This window comes from Leopardus geoffroyi, chromosome D1 (genome assembly GCF_018350155.1).
Source record: "Leopardus geoffroyi isolate Oge1 chromosome D1, O.geoffroyi_Oge1_pat1.0, whole genome shotgun sequence".
In the NCBI taxonomy this organism is placed as follows: domain Eukaryota; kingdom Metazoa; phylum Chordata; class Mammalia; order Carnivora; family Felidae; genus Leopardus; species Leopardus geoffroyi.
In genome coordinates, this window is record NC_059329.1 from 54,789,010 (window position 1) to 54,801,181 (window position 12,172).

Genomic DNA, 12,172 nt, shown 5'->3' on the forward strand with positions numbered 1-12,172 from the left:
AGAGGGAGACACAGAAGCAGAAGCAGGCTCCAGGCTCTGAGCTGTCAGCACAGAGCCCGACGTGGGGCTCGAACTCACGAGCTGTGAGATCATAACCTGAGCCAAAGTTGGACGCTCAACTGACTGAGCCACCCAGGCGCCCTTCAGAATGTATATTCTAAGTAGTCATGGTTAGAGATATAATTTCTACTGTAACCTAGAAGAATAATGAGAGACTTTATTAATTGTGGACACATTCATGCCTGTCCATTGTCAAGGACACTTACTTATTTAAGGTAATAACACCTATCCTCATTAAAACTATTGGTACCATGATAGGAATTCCCCTTTAAAGATTTTATTCCTTCCCTTTACCAGAAGCATTGGAGATTACCAGTAAATTCAACACCGTATATGACAGGATGGTTACTGCATTGGCCATCATGTATTTAGAACCAGGTCAAATTTACTGGAGAGATGATCTAGGCCAAGGGGGCTAGAACTCCCCCTTCAACAAAGTTTTCCTGAAAAGAACTGGATAAATATTTTAGGTTTGTGAGCATATAGTCTCTATTGCAACTACTCAACTCATTGGAATGTGAAAGATGCCATAGACAATATGTAAATGAATGACTGTGTTCCAATAAGACTATTAACAAAATTGGCAGCTTTACTGACTTTTGATTGTAGTGATACAGTCCATTCTAGAGAGGGAACATGATTTCCTAAAGCTACAGGATTAAAGGTTGGCAAAGAGTTACTATGTAGAATGCTGTTAGCAGTTTTATTTAATGAATGAATAAATGGAACCCAAGTGGTTAAGAAATTCTTCTAAAGCTAGTAAGTGGCACTGGGATTCACACTTAGTTTGGGATTCATATTTTAGCTAGGCCAAATTTCTGCCTTTTAAATGACATCATGGTGGTTCTCTGTGCTCTCCAGTGCCTTAGAGAAAAACAAGAACCTTGTGAATTTTCAGCAGTGCTTGGCACAGAGTAGGTATTACATCTTTGAGTATTGTTGACTGAATCAGACAGCAGTAGTTATGGTGTGCAGTGGAAGGATTTGAGCTGGGCCCTGGAGGATGGGTTGTATAGTTTGGACTTAAAATTTTTTTTAATATATATTTCCTTTAGCACGAAAATGATAAAAGAGTTATTTTGTTCTCTCTGATTCCAGTAGCTGCTGGTGGTGGTGACGATGTCAAATAACGGCCTAGACATTCAAGACAAACCTCCAGCCCCTCCGATGAGAAACACCAGCACTATGATTGGAGCTGGCAGCAAAGATGCTGGAACCCTAAACCATGGTTCCAAACCTCTGCCTCCAAACCCAGAGGAGAAGAAAAAGAAGGACCGATTTTACCGATCCATCTTACCTGGAGATAAAAGTACAGTATTTCATTTTTCTCATCATTTGTGTACTCTGTTTATTTTTCTTTTGCTTTTTTTGTGTATTTATTTATTTTATTAAATATAATTTATTGTCAAATTGGTTTCCGTACAACACCCAGTGCTCATCCCAACAGGTGCCCTCCTCAATGCCCATCACCCACTTTCCCCTCCCCCTCCCGCCATTCAACCCTCAGTTTGTTCTCAGTATTTAAGAGTCTCTTATGGTTTGCCTCCTTCCCTCTCTGTAACTTTTTTTTTCCCTTTCCCCTCCCCCTTGGTCTTCTATTAAGTTTCTCAGGATCCACCTATGAGTGAAAACATATGGTATGTGTCTTTCTCTGCCTGACTTATTTCACTTAGCATAATACCCTCCAATTTGTATACTTAAAACAATTTTTTTTGTAACCTAGATAAAAGATCTCTCCTTTCCTTGACTTAATTTTCCTTTAATGCCTTTTCTCCCCTTAAATACTTCCTTTGTCTTTCTTTCCTAACGTGGCTGAAGTCAAATAGAAAGTAGACTTATTTTTATATTTTATTAACAATATCTGAACAAAATTCTAAGAAAATAATTATTCTGTTACCAGAGTTTAGACAATCTAACGCCAAATATTTACTTATTTTTTAAGTAAGTGATTAAACTTTTATGAACTCACAAAATATAAGAAATACTGGGATGTCTTCATTTGTAAATGTTTTTTGTAAATATTTATTTATGTTGAGAGAGAGAGAGAAAGAGAGAGAGAGAGAGAACATGAGTAGGGGAGGGACAGAGAGAGGGAGACAGAGGATCAGAAGCAGGCTCTGTGCCAGAGCCTAACACAAGGCTCGAACTCACCAACTGTGAACCATGACCTGAGCCAAAGTAGGAAGCTTAACTGACTGAGCCAACCAGGTGCTCCAAGAAATGTTTTTTCTCAAGCTAGTTTCATTTGGAATGTCTTTCTGATTCTTGATTGCCTCTTATTTATTCGTATGCCCCCATCTCACATAAATTTGGAGATTAGATATTGTAAGAAGGGTAAGTAATAGCTGAGAAAAGGAAGCAGGACCCAGCATGAGTTTGCTAAGGATAAGTCATACTAGGTGGGCTCATTTTCTTTTTACTGATAAAACTTCTAGAAGAATAATCAGGATTTTAATAGTGTATCTCATAAAGTCACTGAGATCCTATGGACAAGATCATGAAATAGAGGTTTGGGTATCCACATTGATAGATGACTTTTGTTTGACTCCCCAAATGTTTATTTAAGTGGCTATTGATATGAGGTAAAATTCTCAGTCATGCTTGCAAGTCCTTTTCTTGTGGGGTGTTGACAAAATTGGCTTTCTGTTTATAAATAGTTATCATAGCTTCTGATTTAGATGGACCTGGTTCAAATCCTGTATTCATCACTTACCAGCTCTCTGACCTTAGGTATGTGAGTCACCTCCTTTGACTTTTAGTTTCCCGTCTGCAGGAAACATTGGGATTTTCATATCTCTAAAATTGGGATAATATTTCACAGGGTTGTTGTGTGAAGATTACAGCAAATTTCCTAATTAAGTACCTTCTACACAGAAGGTACTCAAAAATTAGTACCCTTTCTCTTTACTCCTTTATTGAAGCTGGGAGGCATTAGACTATATGATAAAATCAGAATTGGGATTCTGAAGCAGTAGGCCAAATGTAACAAGCACAATGTGAATTGCAGAAAATATCTTACGTTGCAGAAAAATATAACTGCATAACTATAGATCAGTATAAGATGGTAGATGATAGTATTATTAACCAAATAGGGAACACGGGAAGAGGAACAAGTCAGGAGGTTTGGAGTTGGAGAGCAGGAAAGATGATGACTTTAAACACATCGCATTTGAGGTGAAAAGATAATTTTAGGCACTTTGCATCTGAGATGTCTTGACATAGAGATGTCTAATAGGCAGTGATATTACGTATAGGAAATGATTCTTGAATAACTGAAATGAGAACTATTGAGGATTATTATTGAGTATTTGGAGCTTGTGTCTTTGTGTGTGTTTACCCTTTCCTCTATTCCACCTTTATTGTGAGCCCTTTGGGGGCCTAGATAGAAGAGATAGGGGTAAGTTGCTTAGCTTTCATTTTCTGGCTAATTTATTTATGTAGTAGTGGTTAACTTCCTAGGATACAGGGGCTATGATCTAGGTGGTATTACCCTGCCCTAGAATCTTCTCCCACATATATAGTCACTTTGTATCCCTCAATTTAGGTGGATGCTTATTTTTAACATTGTGCTTTAACAACCATAGTTCTTTTTTTCTTTTTTTTCCAGTGGCTGAAAACTTTATTTTTTTATTTAAATTTTAGTTAACACACAGTGCAATATTGAGTTCAGGAGTAGAATTCAGTGATTTATCATTTACATACAGTACCCACTGCTCTTCACAACTAGCAACCTCCTTAGTATCCACCACCCATCTAGCCCACCTCCCCACCTCTCTCCATCAACCCTCAGTTTGTTCTCTGTCATTAAGAGTTTCTTGTGGTTTGTTTCCCTTTCCTCTCTCCCTGCCCTGTCTTCTCATATTCTCATCTGTTTTGTTTCTTAAATTCCACATATGAATGAAATCATATGGTATTTGTCTTTCTTTGATTGACTTATTTTGCTTAGCATAATATATTCTGGCTCCACCCATGTCATTGCAAATGGCAAGATTTCATTCTTTTTGATGGCCAAGTAATATTCCACAATGTATATATACCACATCTTCTTTATCAATTCATCAGTCAGTGGACATTTGGGCTCTCTCCATAGTTTGGCTATTGTTGATAATGCTGCTGTAAACATCAGGGTGCATGTATCCCTTGGAATCTTTGTATCCTTTGGGTAAGTATCTAAGAGTGGAATTGCTGGCTCATGGGGTAGTTCTATTTTTAATTTTTTGAGGAACCTCCATACTATTCTCCAGAGTGGCTGCATCAGTTTGCATTCCCACCAACAGTCCAGGAGGGTTCCCTTTTCTCCACATCCTCGCCAACACCTGTTGTTTCCTGTGTCATTAATTTTAGCCATTCTGACAGGTGTGAGGTGGTATCTCATTGTGGTTTTGATTTGTATTTGCCTGATGATGAGTGATATTGAGCATCTTTTCATGTGTCTGTTACCCGTCTGGATGTCTTCTTTGGAAAAGTGTCTAATCATGTCTTCTGCCCATTTCTTAACTGGCTTATTTGTCTTTTGGGTTCAACAATAATTCTTGAACTCTATAAATAAGTAGGTCTTTGGCCCAAGTTTCTACATATAGTAGAAAGGACTTTTAAAATTAAAGTTGGAATTGTTCTTGCTGACTAAGATTCCTGCCTCATAGATACCATCAAAATTAAAATTTTTTTGTGTTTCAAAGGACACCATCAGGAAAGTTAAAAGATAACTCACAGAATGGTAAAAAATTTTCTTAAATCATATTTCTGAGGAGGGACTTGTATCATACATATATGGAGAGCTATTACAACTTAACAATAAAAAGACAACTCAATTAAAAAATGGGTAAAGGATCCAAATAGACATTTCTCCCAAGAAGATATACAAATGGCCAATAAACACATGAAAAGATGCTCAAAATCATTAGTCATCAGGGAAATGCAAATCAAAACCACAATGAGATGTCATTTCACACCCACTAGGATGACTATAGAATAACAAGTGCTGACAAGGATGTGGAGAAATTGGAACCCTCATACACTGCTGGTGGGAGTGTAAAATGGTACAGCCACTTAGAACAGTCTGGCAGTTTCTCAAAAGATTAATCATAGAATTACCATATGACCTAGAAATGGAAACATGTTCACACAATACTTACATATGAATGTTTATAGCAGCATTATGCATAATAGCTAAGAAGTAGAAACAACCCAAATATCCATCAACTGATGAATGGATAAATAAAATGTGGCATATCCTAACAAAGAAATATTACTTGGTAATAAAAAGAAATGGAGTTCTGATCCATGCTACAACATGGGGGAACTTTGAAAACATTATGCTACTGAAAGAAGCCAGTCACAAAGGACCATATATTACATGATTCCATTTATATGAAATGTCCAGGCAAGTCCATAGGCAAAAAACAGATGAATGGTTGCCTGGCACTGTGGGAGGAGGCGGATGGGATCAGAGGGTGATGGCTAAGAGGTATGGAGTTTCTTTTTGGGGTGATGAAAATGTTCTAAAATTGATTGTGAGAATGGTTGCCTAGCTCCATTAATATACAAAAAGCCACTGAATTTTACACTATATGGATGAATTGTATGGTTTTAAAACCTTTTTTTTTAAAGAAGATTCTTGCCTAAAACAGCAGGTACAAGTATAACCCTCAGACATCATTGAGAATGAAAGCGATGATCTTATGTACTGAATGGGGAGGTGGGGTTCTGAATATCTGGGTTGTGGTCTTAGTTCTGTTATAAATTGGCTGTCTTTTTTTGGGTCAGTTATTTCTCTGTAGACTTCAGTGCCTTTATCTAAAAAACTAGAGTCAAACCAGTAGACATATAAAGTCTCTTAAAGTTTTGAAATCCTGTAATTCTATAAATAAGATTATAAAGATGAAATTGGATTGGGCTGTATATGTAGGTGGAAAGAAAGTAGGCCATTGTAAAGTACTTTAATTAACGATAAAGCTGTAGACCCAGAGGTTTTGCTTGGACACTCTCGCTGAGTGATCCTTGGTCAAATCTGTCCGAAAATAAATCTCATAGCTCAAGATCAAAGCTGTATCTTTATAAATTCAAAGCATAGATGTAGAAAGCATAGAGTTATAAGTAGTTCTTGTGAAATAATCTAGTAACCTCTCTTTCATCCCCTAGTTACAGATTTTCTATGCATGCCCTGAGCCCAGAGATTTCACCCCTTTAAAGAACACCTACCTAGATGGCTATAATTAATGCGTACATCAAAATGAAATAAGTGCTTCTTTCCCCTTTTGTTTGGATCCTTTGTTCAGTTTAATTCTGTGCTTGTTGATATTATCTTTCAAACAACAAGCATTTTTGCCCTTCGCCTTGTGCCTCATTTAGTCCTGGCAGGATACAAACCAGTGTTGGCAGTCTTTGAAGTGGTATGCCCTTCCTAAAGTATTTGGTCTAGAAATGGTCTAGAACTGGACTTAGAGAACCCAGATTGAGTCCTATCTCTGACATTTATTCTGTGATTTCTTTTCCTTTTACCAGTTGATTTTAATCTCAGAATCCTCATCTGTAAAGTGGGAATAATCATAATTCCTTATCATGAATAGGCATTTGTCATTTGACATAGTAGACATAAAGTAGTAGACATTTTCTAAAGTGTAAAACATTACAAATATGAGGGGTTTTGTTTGTTTGTCTTAATGGGAAATTCATTTCTTGTTTTAATCTGATGCCCACAAGTCATTTTCAGTTGAGGAGGCTGAGGTTTAGAGAAAATTAAATTGCTCAAGATCTCACAACTGGAAAGTGGTCGAGATGAGTGTGGAACTAAATCTTCCTAAAGTATCTGTTACAGCATAACCTACTCTCTCTGTTAGTTGTTCTCAACCCAGATTACTCATCTGACTCACCCATGGTGCTTTTAAAAAATAATAGGTGTCTAGGTCCTACCCGGATTTTTGGAGCCAAAATTACCAGAGTGGTAGTTTTAGGTCTCTAAAGAGATTTGGGAAACGAGAAAGAAGAGTCTTTGTGGCCTGCAGTAGTGGTTGAGATTTGAGCTGGCAATGGTTAGAATGCTTGTGGGCATTACCTAATGCTGACCTCCAGCACGGCTTCAGTGTGTGCCTGGGGAAATGCATAAATAATTGGAAGAAGCTGTAATTGAAGGCCTGTAATAGGTGGCGCTGGGTTGTAGAATTCTATGTGGGAAAGCCTGGTAGCTGTGGTTGGGGTCTGGAGCCTTTGGCTTATTCTAAGAAGTCCCGCAGCATTTAGTTTGGAATCTTTTTCTGGCTGAATTTTCACAACCAAAGTGGAATTCTCCAGGCTTGGGAAGAGTTGAGCAAAGTTAATTTTAAAACTGGACTACGTCAGTGTTTATCTCTCCCAAGTTTGGAGTGTTTTACTGCCTTGAGCTCAGATTAACTCCGCTGAACCAATGAGAGGTACTTCTTAAAAATAAATCTTTTTAAAAAATAAATAAGGCCAGTAATTTGTGCTGAAACCCGGATGGCTATACCACACCATAGGATTTGGCAGTGTCAGCCTCATTTCCCATACTATTTGAAAACCAAATGGACTACAGATAGGGTTAAATCAGGATGTGTGAGGTTGCAAGTTTCTTTTTCTACTTTGTTTCTTCAAGCTAGTCATCTCTAGTTACATGACATCAGGATGATTCTTTCTTTTTTCTTCTCAACCACAGTTTGTCTGTCTTAATGAGTAGGTTGGGAACTCTTACTCTGGAACTCTCTCACATTAATGATAACTCATGTTTGTAAAGCTCTTTAGCTTATAAAGCATATACATTTTCTTTACCTTAGTTGATCCTGAAATTAATAATAATAATAATAATAATAATAATAATAATAATAATAAAATAGTAGTAGTAATAACACAATAGTAATAACCATAAAATGGTAACAACAATAACCCAGCTACTATCTATTGAATGCCTATTAATTTCCACACAGTATTTTAGGAGCTTTGATGTTTGTAAAATATACCAGCCCTTTTAGGTATATAAATATTTCCATTTTGTAGTCCGTAAACTCAGGTTCACAGTGATTAAGTAACTTTCCCAAGGTGGTCTAGTTAGGGGGTGGCTGAGTTGGGATTGAAGCTGATTCCACTGTAAAGCACTGATACTCTTATGCTTAGCAGGTCAACAACTTGCCCAGGGGCACATGCTGCATAGTTGTAGTGCATGGAGTCTGAATTTGAATCATTGTCTCTTGACTTCTGGACCATACCCTTTCATTCTTCTAAGTCTTTGGACACCATATAGTGTTTGAGGGCTCCCATCCTAGAGATATTCATACAAGCGCCTTTAGTAGAACTGATTTGGTTGTTTCTTTTGCTTTAAAACAACTTTGCATTGAATGACATTCATTCTATCACTTACTGGCATATTCATTTAGTCTGCAATATGGGGAAGGCACAGTGCATACAAAAGAAACCATGTTGGAGTTTAAGCACTTGAAGTTGTCGCCATCGCCCCTCCCTGACTTTGAGACTTTTGGTAACTTGCTTTACCTTTCTTAGCCTCAGTTCTTTTACCTATAGTATTGGTACACAATAATATTTATCTCATAGAATTGTTGTAAGGATTATGAGACTAAAGATGTGAAAAATGTTACGCAAAGTAAGCCTTGTTAAGACTTGGTAAAATTTTGGTGGCTATTACTGCTTGCAGTCATAGTTTTCTTTTGGAATCTGTGATTAACACTTCAGAGTTGTTACGATACTTACAAAATAGCAGCTCTTGACAGGTAGAATTAAAAAATGGTTTTGGGGTAAGCTACCTTTCTCTGTCCACATATAGGCCTGTATTTCCTGTTGGTTGAGATAGGGCTAATGGGAAGGCCAGATTAAGCTATTTTGGGCATTGAGACTAAGCAGACCCAAGAACAGGTTTCCCAAGAAGTTCTCAAGAGTTCTCTGTAATATCTGTCAGAAGCAGGAGTCTAAGCTCTGGATATGGGCTTGGATCTCTGGAACAAATAATATATTTGAAACTGAGGCCAAAAAGGTAAGCCTCTTAAAACTACAAATCTTAGATACTCTTCATTTCTTTCTTATTCTAATTCTCTGTCTTTTCCCTTTTTTTTCCCTTTCTTCCCTTCTTCCTCTGTGTTCTCTGATTCACTTACGTAGTTTTTGTCCACAGGGTTGGAAGCACTGATGTACATATGATACTAGGAGTTTAGCTTGGCAACCAGTTATATTTTCAAGATTTTCTAAGGAATTAATAGTATAAAGTATTCTGTTTGGGGTTTGGTTCCTCCTGCAGTGTTCTCACTTACTTGTTGTATGGCCTTGGACAACTTCCTGAACTTCTCTAGGCTTTCCTGTCTTTAAAATGAAAAAGTTGGAGGTGCCTGGGTGGCTCAGTCGGTTAGCATCTGACTCTTGATTTTGGCTCAGGTCATGATCTCATGGTTTATGAGATTACACCCTGTGTCGGGCTCTGTACTGACAGCGTGGAGCCTGCTTGGAATTCTCTCTCTCCCTCTCTGCCCTTCCCCTCCATCAAAAATAAATAAATAAACTTTAAAAAAATAAATAAAATGAAAAAAATTGGACTAAATGCTCTGTAAGTTCGTATGTGGCTCATGAACCATGGTTTCTTATAGGTCCCCTCATTGAACTTTCACCTTTATTTGTAAAATGCATGTTTCAGAAGTGTACAGTTTAGTGTTGCATTGACCACATCTATGTGGCCACTAACCTGTCCAACAAAAAGGGATATAAGCAGCCCCCTAGAAGCTCCGTTCGTTTTCTCTTGCAGGCACTAACATCTCTCTCTTTCCCAAAGGTAAACCCGTTAATGAGTTGCTATACATAGAATCATACAATGTATATTCTTTTCTTTGTCTTCATTTGATTAACACTGTTTATAAGATTTATCTGCAATTTTACATACAGTTTAGCTCATTTCCATTGCTATATAATATTCTTTTATAGGATTATTTTCCATTGTACTGTCGATGAACATCAGGTTGGTGTCAGTGGTAGACTCTTATGGGTAATGTTTTCTGATCACACTTGTGCATATTTTTATAGATGTATTCACACTTTTTTGTTGGGTACATATACATAGTGAAAATGCTGGATCATGCAGATACTTATGCTAAACTTTGGTTGATAATTAAAAAATTCAAAGTTCAAACACATGGCTGTTCAGTTTATATTCCCACCAGTCCTGCATAAGAGTTGCACTTCACTTTTTTGTCACCACTTAGTTTTGTCAGTCTTTAATGAGGTTGAGCAGCTTTTCGTGTTAATTGGCCATTTGGATATTCTTTTTTTGTGAAGTGCTTATTCAAGTGTTTTGCCCATTTAAGAAAAAAATTTTTTATTGATTTTCAGGAGTTCTTACCTAGATATAAGCCTTTTGCCAGTTGAATATATAGCAAATATCTTCATTTATGCACTTAATGGTATCTTTGATATATGTATGACATGGTGTCTTTGATAGAATTAAATATAGCTAAATGTATTATTTCCTTTCTAATGTTTTCTGTTCTGTTTTTGGAATCTTTACCTACTATAAGTTATGAAGATTTTTCTATTTGAATTTTTTCTATGTTCATATACACAATCCTATTATCTGTGAATTGTGATAATTTTGTTTCTTCCTTTTTAATCCTTCTTCTTTTCTTTCCTAGTTGCACTGACTAATACCTTCAGTATTGTCATAAATAGCAGTGACACCCTTAATCTTATTTGTAATCTCAGAGGAAAACTGTCAACATTTTAGCATTAAGTTTGATGTTGGTGCTAGTGTTTTTGGTAATTAGTTTTTATTAGATTAAATGGATTCCCTTATAATCCTAGTTTGCTATGAATGTTTAATCACAATTGGATATAAAATTTTAGCAAATACATTTTCTCCTTTATTTTGTTCTTCTGGTATATTGCATTTACTTTGTTTAAAATACTGAGATATAATTCATATACCATACGGTTCAGTGGTTTTTAGTATAGTCACAAGATTGTACAACATCACAATGCTCTAATTCCAGTACATTTTCCACCACCCTAAGAAGAAACCCTGTACTTCGCCATATTTCCTTCTTCCCCTTGGCAACCGCTAATCTACTTTCTGTCTATGGATTTGACTTCTCTGGACATTTTATATAAATAGAATCATACAATATGTGGCCGTTTGTGACTTGCTTCTTTCACTTGGCATGATGTTTTTAGGTTCATCCATGTTGTAGCATGGGTCAGGACTTCATTTCTTTTTACAGCTTAATAATATTTTGTTGTATGGATATACCATTTATCTGTTTATCAGTTGAGGGACATTTTGGTTTCTATGCTTTGATTATTTTGAATAATGTTGCTATGAACATTCACTTACAAGTCGTTGTGCAGATAAAGGTTTTCATCAGATTCCTCTAGACTCATACTTATTAGTCATCATAGAAAAATGTGCTAGCAGCAGCAGCAGCAGCAGCAGTTGTCCCAGGCAGCCTGACGTTTGTGGCCTTGGGATCTGGGACTACCAGTATCCTGAGTTTGCTTTATTTCCTCCATTATATCATCCCTCAGTCCCATGCTTGGAGTACATCTCTAATAAGAGCTTATTAAATTTGGTTGACTTGCTGGGCAGATAGAAAGCTGGGGCAAAGATCACTGTTTTCTGGCCCTTTGTTTATTCTGTTTCCTTCTGGAATGCCCTTTTCCATTTCTGCCTGACCAACTCCTGTTTATTCTTCATGATTTCTTTCAGGTATTATCTTCTCCAGAAAGGTGATTTTTACCTACCTTTATCTATACCTGAACATGGATCATTGACCTATTTTGCAGATTGAAGACTTGATCTAAGAAGAAGAAAGTGACTTTTCTAGGGTCATAAAGTGAATTAATGGCAAAGATAATACTGGATCCATCCTCCACTGACTCCTAGTCCAGGACAGATTTCTTTTAACTTCCTGACCTCTGTGTTCTCAGCTCTGAGATGGGGATAATCTATGCTGTCTCGTTCTTGGAGTTGTTGTAAGGAGCCAGTGAGGCAGTGACTGTGAAAAGGCTTTGTGAAGGGCTATACACATGTGAGTGTGATTGTTACTTCCAATAAGGCATTCAGTGAGTGCCAGGTAGCTCTGTGACTAGGTGGCTTCTCCAGTTCTGTCCTGCT

General features: G+C 37.1%; 1 protein-coding gene across 5 annotated transcripts in view; it reads left to right on the top strand.

Moving 5' to 3' along the window:
- The window catches only part of PAK1 (p21 (RAC1) activated kinase 1), a 181,404-nt gene that overhangs the window by 110,849 nt on the left and 58,383 nt on the right, over nucleotides 1-12,172 (top strand). For 3 of the 5 annotated variants that reach the window (XM_045483882.1, XM_045483879.1, XM_045483878.1), the window contains exon 2: nucleotides 1,159-1,369. In XM_045483882.1, coding sequence (XP_045339838.1) covers nucleotides 1,180-1,369 — 190 coding nt within the window. In that variant the 5' untranslated portion in view covers nucleotides 1,159-1,179. The remainder of the gene's footprint in view (nucleotides 1-1,158; nucleotides 1,370-12,172) is intronic. The other 2 variants (XM_045483881.1, XM_045483880.1) reach the window with 1 other exon arrangement.